This window comes from Neofelis nebulosa, chromosome 5 (genome assembly GCF_028018385.1).
Source record: "Neofelis nebulosa isolate mNeoNeb1 chromosome 5, mNeoNeb1.pri, whole genome shotgun sequence".
NCBI lineage: Eukaryota > Metazoa > Chordata > Mammalia > Carnivora > Felidae > Neofelis > Neofelis nebulosa.
In genome coordinates, this window is record NC_080786.1 from 5,819,405 (window position 1) to 5,837,420 (window position 18,016).

Below are 18,016 nucleotides of genomic sequence, written 5' to 3' on the forward strand. Positions count from 1 at the left end.
GGTCTTTCTGTCTTTTCCAAAGCTATTATTCAACAAGCTACTAATTGTTTAAAGACTTCACTGCAGATGCAGACAGGCGAAAGGCAGAAATACTAGCCTTGGGCCTGCCTTCTGCCTTCCATCAGACTTTTCTTAACAGGAACACAATCATCTGTTGAGCCCTGATAGGCTGTCTTTTTTTCATCGAGAGTTCGTCATTTCTCTCACCTGAAAAATAATGGTGGAAAAGAACACATCTGCCGCACGAGAACATTGGCGGAGAATCCAAGCTTAAGGCGTTTGTTAAAAAATAACCGTGGTAACACGGGGCCCTCTCACCCGTCCTGCGGTAGTGAGTGAACTAGCGAAGAGCAAAACCACTTTCTTCTTTCTCCCCCCCCCCCCCCCCATGGTTTTCGTCGGCATTCCGTCAGACAAGTCAATAATTGTCTTTTCAATTCTGCGCGCTCATGTTTCACTTCCAATTCGTTCCTTCAGTTGTGGTTAGATACTCCTTCCTTTTCTTGCGTCTTGGGGCGGTTGTCTTTGGTGGGTTTTGTTCTTTTTGAATCAAGAGCTGGCAAGCACCGCTCCTCCCCTCCGTCATGTCCCTGGGCTTTGAAGCAGAACCAACTACTGCGGAAACAATGAGCATGTGGTTTTCTAGGGACGAGCTGGCTGCAGCTCGATCCTGAGACGTCCTGTCGGTGTCTGCAGACCTGGCCAGATTTCCCTTCCCCTCCCGGCTCTGCCCTTCTGACCCCAACTTCAGAGACGCCTTGAATCCCCGAGTTCTGTCTCTAGTCCCCAGGCCCCAGAGCAGCCTTTAGCTGCTTCTGTCTCTTCATTCTACCCATGTTTTGGTTTTTTTTAAAACAATAACATCTTTATCGAGATATCGTTTTTCTCCCGCAAAGTTCACCCGTTTAAAGTGTGCAGTTTATGGATTTTTGGCTTGTTTACAGAGTCGTGCAACCATCATCGTCACCTAATTTTAGACCATCTTCGTCACCCCCCGAAAAGGAGCTCCACAGTCTTGAGCAGTCACTCCCCGTGTTGGCGTTTCTATTGCCGCTGTAAGAAATGACCACAAACTCGGTGGCTGAGAACAACATAAATGTATTACCGTACAGTTCTAGAGGGTCAGAAGTTCAAAATGGGTCTCATCGGGCAAAACTCAAGGTGCCAGCAGGGCTCTGTTCCTTTCTGAAGCCACTAGGGGAAAATCTGTCTTACTTTTTCCTCCTTCTATGGGCTGCTGCGTTGACTCATGGGCCCCTTCATCTTCAAAGCCAGCAATGGCCAGCTGCGTCTTTCTCAAAGTTCACCCCCCTGATTCTGACCGTCTCCCTCTTCCCTGTATAAGGACCCTTGTGGTTACATTACACCCACCTGGATAGTCCAACGTAATCTCTTCATTTTAAGGGACACTGATTAGCAACCTTAGATCCCCCTTGCCATATAGCGTGTTCACGATTTGGTTCCTTGGATTTGGGGACAGGGACGTCTCCAGAGGCCATTCTTCTGCCTGCCACATCTCCCGTATCCCGGCCCCAGGCAACCACGAATCTACCTTCTGTCTCTACACCTCTATCCATCTTTTTTATTCTCCTTCATACTCCATTTTTGCCTTGAGTTCCATTCTCGACCTTTTCTCCATCCCCTTTCCCTTATCTGTCTCTTTGTGGCCACTGTCTTTCCTCTCATTTCTTAGGACATGATGCGATTCTGGAGACAGAAAACAGAGAGGACTATCGGGGGACGGGGGGGGGGGCGGGGGGGGATGGGAGGATAAAGTTTTGCAGGACCAAATGCTGGGGCAGAAAAGAGGTACACAGATGTCCTCAAACAGGATTAGCAAGAGATCAGCTGTAAGTTATGGAGAAACCCTGATCAGCCGGTGGTGTAGTAAGAACAGCCCTTTCTGTAAGTTACATCATTTGGTTTGGGGAAAATTCACTTCGTCTCCTCTGTTACCTCAAACTGTAAAAGCAGGACTTGGACCAGATCAGTGCTTCTGAAACTACAGTTCCTGGGCCAGTAGCGTCAACATCTTCTGGGAACTTACTAGAAGCCCGTAAACCCCCTCACAACACCACCCCCCCAACAGACCTACTGCAGAAACTCTGGGCACGACTCTCCCCCAGTATATGTTTTAACCAGCCCATCTGATTATTCTGATGTATATTAAAGTTTGAGAACCACGGGACTAGACTATGTTTATATTCCCACCAAGTGTAATAGCCGATGAGTAATTCCTAGGTATGTAAAAGGAAATAAAATTTTTAGCAGGAAGAAGACAAAGACATGCTGAAAGGGAACAAGGTAATTTGGAAGTTTGGGGGGTTTAAAATGTGTATTAGGAGGATTTCTGTTTCATTAAAACCTGCCATTATTCAATATCTCAGATCACTTGAAGTCATGACCTTTTAGATCCCAAACCCTACAGTCTCTGTGGGAGTATCTACTGCATGCCATGAAACGAAGATCTGTATTTCTATTAAAACTCACTGTGTGTGTCTCACACCCACAGGTCTATAATACTGGGCCAAGCACCCTTCCTGGGTCATCTGTCAGTATCACTTTCCCCAATCGACTGTCATCTGGAGGTGCAGAAATGTTTCATGTCCAGGAGATGATGGTGAGTTCTCGCTTATTGTCACTGTTGCCTTCAGATTCGAACTAGCCCATTCACATTTTGCCTTCTACCCCGAGGACCCAGAAAGTTTAGCTCATTCCAACCTTTAGAAACATACCTGGAGAAGCCGGGGACCCTCGACACCTGAATTTCTGCATTGGGACAGTTTGGTTAACGCCATAAGATCTCTCTGGGGATGGGGAAGGGTTGATGATGAACATGACTTCTGGGATAGACTTTTCTGGTTCTGGAAACTCCTGGCAACCTTAGGTGTGGCTAAGGCTACATTTTTCTGAGGGGAAGATCCACAGCATTCAGGAAGATTCTCACGGGGTCACCGAGGCCTGGGGGATGAAGGCTTAGTTCCTAAGACAGAGGTGTAGATTGAAACTGACATTTATATACAGAATGTGTAGTTCCACTTGATTCTATGTCAACTGTCGATTTTATCTCAAGGGGAAGTTTGACAGCTAGTATGTGATCATCCCTCCCACCTCCTTGAAACAGCCTCCTTGGTTCCTCCTTTCTCACTGGCTTTTCTCCTCGTCCCCCCAACATCTGTAGGGCTCGAGGTCAATCTCAGAGACCTCACCCAGACTCGTGGCCTTGTATTCAATGTGTGCTGATGACATCCAGCCCAGACTTCTCCCATGAAATCCAGACTTGAATGGTTAACTGCCTTCAGGCCATCTCTATCTAGATGCCTGACAGGAATCTCAATCTTCTCCAAAACTGTGGCCTTCTCAGTGGTCCCCTTCCAAATCTGCTGCTCCCACAGCCTTCCCCGTCTTTGCAAATGGCTGCTCAGTCTCTCCAGTTATTCAGATCAAAGACCTTGGATCATCCTTGACGCCTCTCTTCCCATACTTCACTTCTGATCCGCCAGCACCCCACTCGCAGGCACCATCATCTGTCTTCAGTTATCGCAGTAGCCCCTCACTTGTGTCCCTGCTTCCTTCTGGGCCCCCCTGCAGTCTGTTCCTGGCCCAGCAGCAGAGCGAGCCTCCCAAAATGTGGGTCAGGTCATCTTAATCCAATGGCTTACCCACCCCCGAATCTTCCGGCACCCCAGCTGGCCCACAGTCTGTCTCCTGTCGCTCTGTGACCTCAGTTCCTCCTCCTTGACCACTCTCTCCACTCCTGCCACACTGTCCCTTGCTGGTCCTAGAGCACAGCAGACACTTTCCTACCTCCAGAACTTGCCCTTGACCTTCCCTCTACCCAGATACCCTTCCCCCAAGGGGCCGCATGACCTCCAGCTTACTTCCTTCAGCTGTGTGCTCAAATACCACCTGCCCAGTGACACCCTCCCTGGCCGGCCTTGGTCCCGGCACTCCTCATGCCCTTTTCCTGCTCATACTTCACTGTCACCTTCATCACCAGCTGACATTCCATGTGTTTTCATGTTTGACCAGTTTATCTGCCTCCTCCTGGCCCCCTACAGTATAAGGACGAGGGTTTCTCTCTGCTCACTGTGATATCTCCAGACCCTAGTACGATGCTTGGCATGTAATACATGCTCAATGAATATCTGTGGGCTGAAAGAAAAATCTACAGTCTGAAACAGAGTTGTTCACTCTGTCCACATGAATTCAGGAAGAGAGCCATACTGTTCAAAACTGCCTCAGGCTGATTCAGTCTGAAGTGGCTGGGTGTGAGGGGGGACCCTTCCTGGGAAGGACTGGGGCAGGATGCTCAAGTGAGTCAAGGCATGCCGTCACATTGAAAGAGTCACGGAATCATTGCTCTTCACGCGGACACACGAGGAACATAGCTCTAGCCAGACGAAGGGACAGTCTCTCCACTGAGAGCTTGAAAACTGGGGTAGCAAGGCCCACCACATGTCACACATCTGAGCCGACACTTGAAGCAGACGCTGCCCACAGGTGTGGAAAGTGTCATGTGATGGTGACAGCGGCATCTGGCATCTCGGTCCGCTTGGGTCTTGTGGCCTGAAAACCCAGACCGTGTGAAATGTCGAACGTAGAACAGGTCGCCCCGTCCCGAGTCGCCTGCTCGATCATTTCCTTCCCTCACGATATTCCATTCCTGTTCCGTGAAGGGCCCACGTCTGTGAGCTCTGCTGACACAGAAGAAAAGAGCCCACGTTCCTTCCCAGCGGTGTGCCGTGGCTTGAACCCGGCGTAAGGTCACGCGTGCTCTTGTCTACCCCCTTAAATGTTATCAGTCATACCCACCACTCCACCTATTCCCCTGGGCCCAGGAGCGTTTTCCTCTTCAGCGTGCCCTGAGAGTTGTCGGCAGAAACGTCTGTAGGGTGGCAGAGAGAACTTTTTTCTTCATAGACAGAATTATTTATTGACCGAAACAGGAAATTTAAGGCGCTCAGATTCTGAGGGGATATCAGAACCAATACACCCCTCTTTCTCTTGACTGATCGTCGGACCAAGGAGGAGCCACTGGAACGGACTTTGGAACACATTTATAAATAGCTGGCTTGCCTGGGAGGCGTGAGACGTGGTTTTCCTGAAGATCTGCAGAACTGCATGGCTGTTAGTGTAGCTGAGTGGACGCTCAAAAGCCCACGTGGTGTCAGCTGGCCTCATTCCACTGTTGGAGTCCTCAGAAGCAAACCCGTTGGATGTTCAAGGCCGTATTTAGAATTTTCACGAAGTCTGTAACAGAATCCGCAAGGATGGCCAAGCCTCCCGTTGGATACGCCAACCCGTGGTCAGAGGCTGACAGCCTTTTCGTGGTATGGAAAACCCAACTCACTGGCAGACCTCGCTAAGCAGGTAGTGAAGCACCTCGTTCCCGTGAACAGTCACGGCTGGATTACGACGACCCTGGTAATGTAAAGGCGATGCAGTGATGAGGCGAGGGTCCCCGGGTACCTGTTTCAGAGGCCGATGGGCAGGACATCCTCTGCCCTGAAGCCCTCGGGGCTGAGAGCGAGGGCGTCCTGTTCTGAGGCAAGCTCAGCGTGTCCCCAGCTTCAGCCCCTCCCTTCCTCAGCAGAGCCCAAGAATGCTCCCTGGGACAGGTGTGGCCCCTAAAGCTCATGGCGTTCTCCACGTTGGCCCTCCGGGACTGCGAGTGGAGTAGGGCTTTCATTTGGGAGATTTGGGTAGCGTGGTGCAAATGGAACTCACCCGTTTGGGGAGAAACCGGCCCTCGTTTCCTATACCGCACAGGAGGTGACTCTCCAGCCTGGTGGCATCCCCTCCCCAGGCCACCTCCATTTCCCAGCCTGGGACGGCTGAGCGGCCAGCCGCCGGCTACGGTTAAGCCAACCGAAGCGCCCTCGTGGGAGAGGGCCCTCCGTCATCCCTCCCCACACCCCGTGGGACCCTCAGATTGTTTCCAACATTGCCCTCAGTATCTGTTTTGCCTGTGGTCGCCATCCACGTAGAATGCTAAGGGTGGGCGTGCCGTCCCCATGGGCACTGGGCCATCACCCCACCTCTGGCCCTGAGTCTGTGGCACAGGTTTCCAGCTGTTGGCTCAGAATTCATTCAGGAGCGTCTGGATGGCTCAGTCGGTTAAGCATCTGACTCTTGATTTCGGCTCAGGTCATGATCTCACAGTCGTGAGTTTGAGCCCCACTTATGGGCTGCGTGCTGGGCGTGGAGCCTGCTTAAGATTCTCTTTCCCTTTCTCTCTGCCCCTCCCCTCCTCGATCTCTCAAAATAAATAAAGAAACATAAAAAAATAATAATGATTCAGGGGCATCTGGGTGACTCAATAGGTTAAGCATCCGACTCTTGATTTCAACTCAGGTCACAATCTCACAGTTTGTGAGATCGAGCCCCAACATCAGGCTCTGCACTGACAGTGCAGACACTGTTTGGGATTCTCTCTCCTTCCCTCTCTCTCTCTGCCTCTCCCTGCTCTCTCTTTCAAAAATAAATAAATAAACATGAAAAAAAAGGCTTAAAAAATAGTAATTCGTTCAGGCCCGTCTGGGGCTAGAGCTATGATCCCTGGGCAGGACAGACCTGCCTCTAGGTTTCACCAAAGACTCTGTGTTTTCCCGGAGGGTTTCTTAAGGTCCAGGTGCTGTGAGTGGAGTGTGGCTTTGCTCATGTGGGAGAGATTTTTCTAGGGAGCCTAAGGAAGCGTGACCCCTTCATACTCCCAGCTGTGGTTCATGATCTTTCCTTGTAGCAAATGGTCTAAGCCCCTCCACTCTGCTTGTGTTCTATTTAGAAATAGACCACAGTGGTGGTCCGAGGAAAGACTTAATTTCCACTGCTTCCCACCCATCAGCGTTGCGCGGTGCCCTGTGGGGACACACTGACTTCTCACAGCACAGCAAAAATGTGGGTAAGCCGCGGTGAGCATAGTATCCATCAGGAAGCCAAGGTGCAATAACCATGAAAGAGAGTGAGAGGGAAAGAACACCAGACTTCTCTGGACCATCTAAAATAAAATCATTACAGGGATGCCTGGGTAGTTGGTTGAGCATCTGACTCTCTCTCTCTCTCTCTCAATCTCTCTCTCTCCTCTCCTCCCCCCCACTCACACATGTGCACACTCCCTCTCTCTTTCATAAATACATACATACATACATACATACATACATACATACATACATACATACATACATCTATACCATGGCAAACAATAAATCATTCTGGGTTTCTTCTGTAGACACTGGCAGAAAAGGCACCTATTATGTGCCAGGCTCTGCTAAGAGGAATAAGTCACTCAGCACTTCCAGAAATTCAGACTTGCAGGAGACTGACCTAGGAAATGTCACTGAAATACCATGTGACAGATGCATGGAGGCATGCCCAGACCCAGGCACGTGGTACAAAGGTGCAAATCCCACCTTGGGAAGGGCAAAGGAAATGCAGACTCTTTGAGTCAGGGCTGAGAGGATGTGTGGTTGTTCACCAGGAGAACACGCGAAGGGGAGAACTTTCCAGACAGGGAGAGGTCACCAGTTGTATGTGTACAATGGAGGCAGTATCTGATTCTCTGTTCTCTGTGCCTAGTCTTATACAAAATTGGCAAAGGTAGCTGTTTTCTACACCTTCTCCAGAGCATACTGCAGACAGATACCTGGGCAGTGTGATAGGAAGTCATTTCCTGTGACAGTTGGTAAGTTAACCATTCCTTCTGGGGTGCCTCATTTCTGTGTACTTGTGGATCACTCCATCTCTCCTGACCTAGGAATGGGAAAGGCCAAGCCACTTGCCCCCAGAGGCTGTCAAACCACACATCATGGATGTTGCCAATAAATGACCTGTGGACAGTGGCTTCTGTGGGCCAGACAGCCCTTGTGAGGCAAGCATTTGCTCCTTAGAGAAAGTTCCTATTGGAAGTGAGGACATAACCTCTCATACAGCTTGATGGGAATTGGCCTGGAAAATGTAACGGCTTTCACTTTGGTGTAGTCTGTCTACACAGACAAGCCTTTTAGCAGAGCCCCTGGGCACGGGCCTCAGAGAAGCTAAGTTAGCACATAGGTTACAAGCATTATGGCTTATGAAGGGGCGACCATTTGAACTTGGGTGGTGGTCCCACTCCAGAGTTAAGTTTTACTCACAATGTATGAAGTTCAAGGACAGGGATGGGAGGTTTGTCTCAGGATTCAAGTTTTATTTGCTGACATTGAAAACCTATGTGTGCAGCTTTCTGATGCTGGAAGTGGGAGCTTTGGGGTTTGGCTCTTGTAAAAATGCAAGATGGAAGAAAGTCAGACATGACAGTTTACAGAGAATAAAGGGCTGGAACCGTATGCTAGGTGAAAGCCTGGGTCTTTCAAAGAACTCTAGTGTTAATCTAGAGACACTGAATATGCATCCCATTCTTTGTTCCCCCCACAAAACCATCTGAAAAGGTTTACCTCTCTGGCCAGCTCTGTCCTTGCTTTGGGACAGCAATTCTAAAGAACTGACCTGATTTCCAGGGGGTAAAAGAATGTGGAAATAAGGGATGATTTTCTGAGGAGACACATCAATAACTTTGCATAGGGCATCGTTAGGATGTTGACATCAATATGATATTAATAACTAGTATCCATTAAAATATATCGAAGTAAATTATAAACCCCCTCCCACGCTGTCCCTGCAGACACATCAGACGGGACTGCCCATGATCTAATTTCTGCCAGGATGAGTCAGTTGATATGGGAGCTTCACCTGACTTGTGATGAGTCTATATCCCTATAAAGGAAAGATGTACCGATACATCAGTGACCACACAGAAGATTAAACTGAGAAATGGAGGACTGAATTGCTTTCCCCTAGAATGATCTGGAAAAGCTTCTCTTTTTTTTTAATGTTTATTTTTGGGAGAGACAGAGTGTGAGCAGGGGAGGGGCAGAGAGAGAGACACAGAAGCAGAAGCAGGCTCCAAGCTCCGAGCTGTCAGCACAGAGCCTGACATGGGGCTCAGACCCACAGACGGCGAGATCATGACCTGAGCTGAAGTCAGACACTTCACCAACTGAGCCACCGGGGCGCCCCTGGAGAAGCTTCTTAAAGACGGTGGTGTTGGCACCATTAACTCCATCACATTTAATCAATGACTAAAGAATGAAGAGCTTTCTCCTAAATACCTGACAAGATAACATACCACTTCCTGCTGTCCTGAGGCTTTCGTGGCCTGTGTTCATGAGCTGTCAAATTAAATCCACATAGCACCTCTACAAGGGGCGGGGGTGGCGGTGGGGTGGGGAGGGTGATCCTTATCCCAGGTAGAGGAACCAGTCTCAAAGACTGGCCCAGCGTTACACAGCTGGTAAGTCAGAGAGAAGGGTCCGTGATCAGGTCTGTCTGGCTCCAAAGCTCATGCGTTTCCTACTCCAGTGTATTTCACACCCCTCCTCAGAGCATTGCCCAGCCACCAGAGGCAGACTCAATCAGTAGAAGAGACAGATGATGAACAGACCACCAGGAAACACTCACTGAATTGCAGCACGTCAACCCCAGGACAGAGAGGCACCAACTGCTGCAAAAAGAAAACCTCAGCCCAGACGGTGTAATCATGATGCAGACAGAAGATGGGGGAATGAGCGAGATCGGTATCTTCAGAGAGAAGCAAGAAGACAGTGTGTCCATGAAATAGAGAAGCTCGCGTTTCGTACATTTAAAATTTTGATCCCTCAGACAAAAACCTCAGCCCATGAGCTGTGTCGTAGAATGGATGTAAGAGAATAAAGCATCGGGTTGGAAACTTGAGGGGTTTTCCAACAACGTAGCACTAAATGACCCCCAAAATGCCAGTCAAACTTATTCCGTTATTTTATAACAACCTGAAAGGGAGATCCAAATGATCTCAAGATGAGAATTAGAAGGCAGGAAAAATGGAAATGAAAGCAAGTCAAGATTCTTGTCTTGTTTGGGGAAGAGTTTCTGTACCAATTAGCTCAAGGCTTTGATAAAATAAAAAGTATAAATACATGAAAATTTTAGTGATGCCTTAAAAGAATGAAAGCAAAGACATCCAAACCACTAAAGAAGCATTTTAAAACAACTCATGGAGGTGCCTGGGTGGCTCAGTCAGTTAAGCGTCTGACTCTTGATTTTGGCTCAGGTCACAATCTCATGGTCGCAAGATTGAGCCCCTCATCTGGCTCTGTGCTGAGTGTGGAGCCTGGTCAAGATTCTCTTCCTCCCTCTCCCTCTGTCCCTGCCCCCTCTCATGCACACTTTCTCTAAAAATTAAAAATTAAAAAAAAACTCATTAATAAATACATACACATGTTTATATATAATACGATGGCAAGAATAAATCCAAACATATCAATAATCAAAATAACTGTGAATGAAATAAATGCCCTAGTAAATGACAGAGCCTGTCAGGTTAGGGTTTCTTTTTGTTTGTTTTTCTTTTTTTTTTTTAATGTTTATTTATTTTTGAGAGAGACAGAGACAGAATACAAGTGGGTTAGGGGCCGAGAGAGAGGGAGACACAGAATCCGAAGCAGGATCCAGGCTCCGAGCTGTCAGCACGGAGCCCGACACGGGGCTTGAACTCACGGCTGTGAGATCATGACCTGAGGACCTGAGCCAAAGTCAGACGCTCAACTGACTGAGCCACCCAGTCGCCCTAGGTTAGATTTTTTTTAATCCAAGCGTAAGTTACTTACAAGAGGCACACCTTTAAAATGACCCATAAGGTTGGGCTGCCTGGGTAGCTCAGTCGGTTAGGCTGTGCTGACAGCCTAGAGCGTGGAGCCTGCTTCAGATTCTGTCTCCCTCTCTCTCTCCTCCTCCCTGCTCGTTCGCTGGCTCTCTCTCTCTCTCAAAATAATAAACACTAAAAACACTTAAAAAGGAATGAATAACCTTTATTGTAAGGAAAGAAACAGACGTATCTCTATGGCAAACAATGTTGCTCACCCCCAGGAAATATAAGGTAATCAACTGACTGGATGTGAGGCCTTGTGCATGCGGAAAGTAAAAGCTTGGGGCACGCTTATAAACTGCCTGACCTTGCATTCCTCAAGCCACACACCGGTCCACTGGCTAAGGGTGGAAAAGCCTTACGAGACCCAGGTGGTTATGTACAGCCTCTGGCCAGTCATTGGCTGATCACTAGGCTATGCTGATCCAGGACAACCCCTAGGAAACCAGGCTTAAAAGTAAAACAAATGTAAACAACAACAACAAAAAAATAGCAGAGACATCAGAGATTACACATTGCAGAAGACACAGATTCACAGAATTAGTCCAATCAAGGCACTAAACAAATAAGCAAAACAAAAAAAGTAACGACTACCTCTTCCCGAAGGAGGGTAAGAACTCAGAGTTGCCACAATATTTATCTAAAACTTTCAGTTTAGAAAAATACATATGTGAAACATGCAAAGAAGAAGGAACAGGGTAAACAGGGCGCAGGGGGAGAAAAGGAATCAATCGAAGCTGCCTTTGAGAAGCCCAGATGTTAGATTTAGTAATCAAGGACTTCAAAGCAGCCATTATAAATATGTTCAGAGAACTAAAAGAAACCATGTTTAAAGAATTAAAGGAAAGTATAATAACAATGACTCATTGGACAAAGAATGTCAGTAAAAGATGGAAATTATAAAAAGAGCCAAACAGAAATTCTGTTCCAAAAATTCCAAAAAATACTTTTCTGGAGTTGAAAGGAAAATACCTGAAATGAAAAATTCATTAGAGGGGCTCAGTAGCAAATTTGAACTGACAGGGAATCAGCAAACTTGAGCAAACTTGAAGATCAGTAGAAATATCCCATCTGAAGAACAGAAAGGGAAAAAAATATAAAAAATGAGGGAAGCCTCACAGACCTGTTAGACATCATAAAGTATACACATAGAAATCCTCATAATTGGAGTTCCAGAAGGAGAGGATAGAGAGAAAGAGGTAGAAAAAATATCCAATGAAACAATTGCCCCAAATAGTAGAGATGTTTAGACTCCTTCACAATAAAAGATATGGAGGCAACTGACTCTCCATTTGGAAAGAAGTTACAGAAAACCTCGACCTCACTGGGGGGAAAAACAGGCAGATTAGAAAGTTATATGCAAAAAAGGAATATTAGCAGAAAGTACTGAATATTTTCATAATATTTGGATGGGAAAGCGCTTCTTCCTAATCAAATCATAAAATCCAGAACCATTAAAGGAAACATTGACAGATTTAAATCTATAAAAATGTTAAACTTTTGTGTGATCATAAAACATCCCAAACAAACTAACAGATTATTTAGGAGAATATATTTGCAACATAGTTGACAGACAAATATGTAAATGTCTTCTTCAGATCAATAAGGAAAAGGCCAAAAAGTATAAAAATGGGTGAAGGGATATGAACAGGCAATTCACAGAAGTTTTCATGGCAAATAAACATTAAAAAAACAAATGCAAATAAGCAACAAACATTAGCCTCACCAGTAATGAGAGCAGTGTAAACTCAAATGAAACCAAGGTCCCTCCCCAATTAAACTGGAAAAAAATCTAAAAGATTGTTAATATCCATAGTTGGTTAAGATGAGGAAAAATGGGCACTCCTAAATACCATTCATCTAAAAGGCAATCTGATAGGGACGTGTGGGTGGCTCAGTTAGTTGAGCGTCCAACTCTTGGTTTTGCCTTGGGTCACGGTTTCATGGTTCATGGGTTTGAGCCATGCACTGGGCTCTGCACTGACAGTGAGGCACCTGCTTGGGATTCTCTGTCTCTCCATCTCTGTCCCTCCCCCACTTTCTCTCAATATAAGTAAATCGACTTTTTTTTTTAATTTTTTTTTAACGTTTTATTTATTTTTGAGACAGAGACAGAGCATGAACGGGGGAGGGGCAGAGAGAGAGGGAGACACAGAATCGGAAGCAGGCTCCAGGCTCCAGGCTCTGAGCCATCAGCCCAGAGCCCGACGCGGGGCTCGAACTCACTGACCGCGAGATCGTGACCTGAGCTGAAGTCGGCCGCTTAACCAACTGAGCCACCCAGGCGCCCCGTAAATCGACTTTTAAAAAGCAATTTGACAGTAACTATCAGAATGTAAAATGTGATTACCAGCAATTCCACTTTTAGGAACCTGTGTCAAAATTCTCACATAAATATATCCAGCAGAAACTTCTGTTTGATGGTAGATATGGATGTCATTGTTCTCAGCATGAAAGTAAACTCTTTCTATTTTGGTGAAGTAGCAAATAATATTCCACAAGGATTCTGAGAGGGAGCTGTTAGATTCAGGCTTAAAAAAAGTAGTAATAATAATAACTTTTTGTTAAGAACTTGTAACAGATGAGGCAATATACCAAGTACTTTATCTGGACAAATTAACTTAATATTCATTAGAAATTACCAAGGAAGCAGAGGCACAGGGATGTGCCTAGGTCACAGAGCTGATAAGTGGCTAAGTTAGCGTTCACTTTTTTTTTTATGTTGATTTTTGAGAGGGGCGAGGAGGTGCAGCGAGAGCGGGGACAGAGGATCCGAAGCAGGCTCTGTGCCGACGGCAGTGAGCCCGATGTGGGGCTCGAATCCACACACTGTGAGCTCATGACCTGAGCTGAGGTCGGATGCTCAAAGTCAGTATTCACTCTTAACGACCAGACCGTACAGCCACGCGCAAGGCCTTGTGACATCTCTTTGTCTGGATGTTAGCATTACCTGGAAGTTAGAATTGTGGTCGGGGAGGTCTCGCGGAGACCTTCATTCAGGGTGGAGGCCCCGAGCTGTCTCAGGAGGTTGTAACATGATCTTTGCGCGTGAAGGTTTGGCTTGGCGAGTCTGTGTTTTCCTGAGAATTCTCTCTCCTTGCTTTTAGCCCTCTGTGGTTTCTCTCCGGTGAAGCCCCAGGCCCCATGTTGCCCTTTGCGGTGTCCAGACTGGACATCCAGGAGCCTCCGTGTGTGCTTGCTAGCCCTCACCCGGGGGGAGCTTTCTGCCGCAAAGGAAATCACTGAGTTCGCTGGCAACAGCAGTTGGACAGTAACACCGGTTTCTGAAGCCGGCCGGTTGTTAAGGCACATTTTGCAGGAGCGAAGGCCTGGGCTCCGTGACTTAGTTACACACGGAGGATAATTGCAACAAGAAGTCTCCCCTGTGGCAGGCTTGCTGGAGGCCAGAACTTGTGCACCAGCCAGGTCTGGTGCTCCAAACCAACCCAGCAGATAACCCAACATTGAACCACTCACTTTTTTTTTCACGGTCTACTACTCTCCTCCATAGTGGACCCATGCTTCTTTTATTCCCCCTTCTCCACTCTCAATGCGAGGGCTTATCCTATACCAAACCAGCGTTCATCCGGGGAGGGGCTTTCCTACTAACAAGAATTCAAGGCCTAGAAACCCCAGGATGCGGAGTCCAGGGGGATGTTCTTCTTCTCCTTGAGGACCTGGTTTGCCATTTGAGGACTTGTATTAACTTATCTGTGTAACTCTCAGGGACACCCCTGGGGTTCTCTGTAAAAAGATTAACAAGGAGATCTGAATGGTCAAAACCACGTGGTCTAAAACCCTGCGTGACCTCCCATTCACCTTTCCAGGCCATGTCCTCCAATATCCTCTGCCCCCGACCTTGTCTTCCAGCCACTCTGGACCATGAGGGCTGCTGATTCACCCACCACGCACGTCGCTGGGCCTCCTGGCCTTCCTAGTGGCTCCTTCCTTCCCTCTGGCTACGGAAAGCCCACTCATTCCTCGACACCTAGTTCTCACACATCCTCTCTCCCATCAAGCCTTCCCAGATACCTTCCTGGGTAGTCCTGCCCAGGGCCTTTGCACCTGCCTCTGCTGTGAGAGCACTCTACCCCCAGTTCTTTGCATGGCTGGCTCCTTCTCATAGTGTGAGCCTGAGCCCCAAGTTCACCTTTTCACCGAGGTCTTCCCTGGTCACCTTAGCTAATGTTGCAAATCTCCATCAACTCTATCCCATTTCTCTGTGTTACTTTCTTCATAGTACTTGTCACCGCCTGAAATGACTATTTTTCAATTGTCCTCTTCCACAAGATTGAAAACACTATGACAAGAAAGTCATGGCTGCCTTGTGTCCAGCATTTGGTGGCCCGACTATAATATGTGCTCAGATAAATGAAAGAATAGAATCGACATTAAGTATTTCTTTCTGCCGTAGGACAGGGTGGTGTCCTTAGACCCCTGCATACCCTGCAACACATCTAACGAGCACCTCATATGTCCTCGGAACTCAGGAAATTTGCGTTGAGTTGAAATCCCAAGATGTTTTGGCAACTTCCCTTGACTCACAGCAGAGGCTGCCTTAATTGTAAAGTGGGAATAAGCAAAAAGGTAAAACTTTGAAATAAGGGGCCAAATCTCTTAACAGAAATGAAGGCCTCTCAGAACAAACTTGAACTCCACTTTCTCTGACATCGTGAAAACATGCTCCTTTTCCCTCACAGACACACACACACACACACACACACACACACACACACACACATACACACACACAGTCAAGTCCGCTGATCTCAGCAGTGGCCTCCAACCATTTTTTTCTTTTTTCTTTTTCCCTTGGTTCTGCATATGAATGTGAGCTGAATAGTCAAGTTCCTAAAATGAGTCAGGATTCTGTTGGCTTCAATTTTTTTTTTCTTTCTAACAGAAGCCAGACACTTAAAAACGGGGAGACGGCTGATTGAATTCTGGAGAGAGAGTTACGTTCCTGGGCTCTTGGGTCAATTTTAGTTTTGGCTAGAGGGAGGAAGTGTGTGTTTCTTTGCACAGCTTACGTTCGGCACGCAGCCGAAGAAGGTGGCGATAAGCTTCAGCCGGGGCTGTCCCTGCACAGTGTGGTCCAGAGGCTGCCCTTTAACCCGTGTGGGCGGAGCCAATGAATCAAGTCAGTGACCTCTCCCTGCTGACTGAGGGCGCCAGCTTATCAAGGAGCCCAGGGTCCTATACTCACGGCCGCTGTGACATCTGGAAGCATTAATGCTCCGTAGCTGGTGTGTGGGCCGGTCGGAATGCCCACACTTTGGGACAGGATTGTTCTGGTCCCTGACATGGATAAAGGTTAGAAGTGAGTGATTCTACCATTTACTTTCCTTCATTCCTTAAGAGCATCATGACACAGAGCCCTGTCGTTGCCGGGTGAGGGGTGGTTCCTGGAGCTGCTAACAGGAAATCTCCCTGAGGATAAACAGAGCTGTCGGTCATTGCCTAGAAACACGTGGTTCTCATTGAACCTGCCCAGGACTTACTGTGGATGCCTCAGAAGCACCAAAACAGGAAGACTCCTCTCTGATATACACACCAAGTTTCTTCTGACCGAAGGGAACTTTCTCAACATTGTTAGACGCTGAGAAGTGATTCTCTCCCCGGCTGTCCGGGAACCAGCTTCACTCATCCTTCATGAGGACCGGAAGCACATTTTAGGCATCTCACAGTCTTGAAACTTTAGACCTAAGGATTCTCTTTTCACCGCTCTGACGAATATACTCTCAGAAAGTTGGAAGGGAGGTTAGACAGATGGCTTCACGGGAGATAATCAGAAAATGATCGTTCTTTACTTTTTGAGAAAGGGATAATTATAAAGGGATACATCTAATAAATGCAGCGATAACTCAGTGAATCAACAGGTGTGCTACTTTATCTTTTCATGGAAGCTGGGGACGGGCTTTGTTCTTTACCATAAGATGGGTCTAAGAGCTAGACCCGGAATCTGAATAAACCGATCCAAATCCAAGGGCTGTGTTGTGTCCCACATGAGGGCTACTGACTCATTTATTATCCACATCAACAGATTGTTCTGTTTCCAAAATGTTTCATTATCTGTGAAAGGAAAACATTTTTGGCATGCACGTCAAAGTGCTCAGATAACATATTTATGTCTCACTTTTTTCACTGGAGAGAATCTGACCGCATCTGGAAATTCTTCTGTTGTCACCGCTTCTCTGAAACTATTTCCCATCTGTATCCCTTTAACTCCAGTAAAAGACCATCCCGGTGCTCGCGAAATGGGCCTCCTCTGGGAGATTTGGCTTTCTCCGATTAAATGTAAATGAATTCTGTTCTACTGGGCGGCCTGGTGGTGCCTGAACTTCGGACTTTCCAGCCTGTTGGCCAGCACACCCAGAGGAAAAGGGTGTGGGGGAGCGGGGAGGGCATGCCATTGTTTTTGCCAAACCCTAGAGCTGGTGAGGGGGAAATAATCGTTGGCTTTTATCGTAAGAAGTGAAATATTGTATGAAATAATGGCGGGCTCACACAGAGGTCACATTGTACGATGGATTATGCTCTCCTTTTCCTTTGGAAGATTGGTTCTGAAGCTTTGCCCCTTGATTTCCTGTTTCAGTTTTGTTCTCTGTAACACCCTGACATTTCACAGTGGTGGTGGCGGCCTTGAGGGATGGGAGCTGAGGCCGGGTGACATGGGGAGTGGGAAGAAGAAAGCTTTTTTTTTTTTTTTTAATGTTTACTTTTGAGAGAGAGAGAGAGAGAGAGAGAGAGAGAGAGCGAGCACAAGCAGGGGAAGGGCAGAGAGAGGGAGACACCGAATCTGAAGCAGGCTCCAGGCTCCGAGCTGTCAGCACAGAGCCCGACCTGGGGCTTGAACTCTCAAACAGCAAGATCGTGACCTGAGCTGAAGTTGGACGCTTAACCAACTGAGCCACCCAGGCGCCCCAAGAAGATAGCATTTTATTTAGAGGATAATTTTTAATTAGAAAGAGAGGAGACATCTAGAGTGAACATTAGGATCTTTTCAGTCTTTTTCTTTTTTTTCTTTTCTTTTTTTTTTCCATTGGTTATTTTTTTTTTAATTTTGTTTTTTTTTTATTTTTTAAAATTTACACCCAAATTAGTTAGCATATAGTGCAACAATGATTCCAGGAGTAGATTCCTTAGTGCCCCTTGCCCATTCAGTCTCTTTAAAAGTAACCGTCTTTGCCTGTCTGGAAAATTAAACGACACCAGATCATTCGTAAACCCCCTCGTCTTCCTGCTCCATCCCCAACACTGCCAGTCTGGAGGCGGGCTGTTGTTTTATGGAAGGCTGCT

General features: G+C 47.0%; 1 protein-coding gene across 3 annotated transcripts in view; it reads left to right on the forward strand.

The window, feature by feature from the left end:
• Window positions 1–18,016, forward strand: part of ITGA9 (integrin subunit alpha 9) — a 363,974-nt gene that overhangs the window by 281,115 nt on the left and 64,843 nt on the right. For all 3 annotated transcript variants that reach the window (XM_058729394.1, XM_058729396.1, XM_058729395.1), the window contains exon 23: window positions 2,513–2,620. In XM_058729394.1, the coding sequence (XP_058585377.1) occupies window positions 2,513–2,620 (108 nt within the window). The remainder of the gene's footprint in view (window positions 1–2,512; window positions 2,621–18,016) is intronic.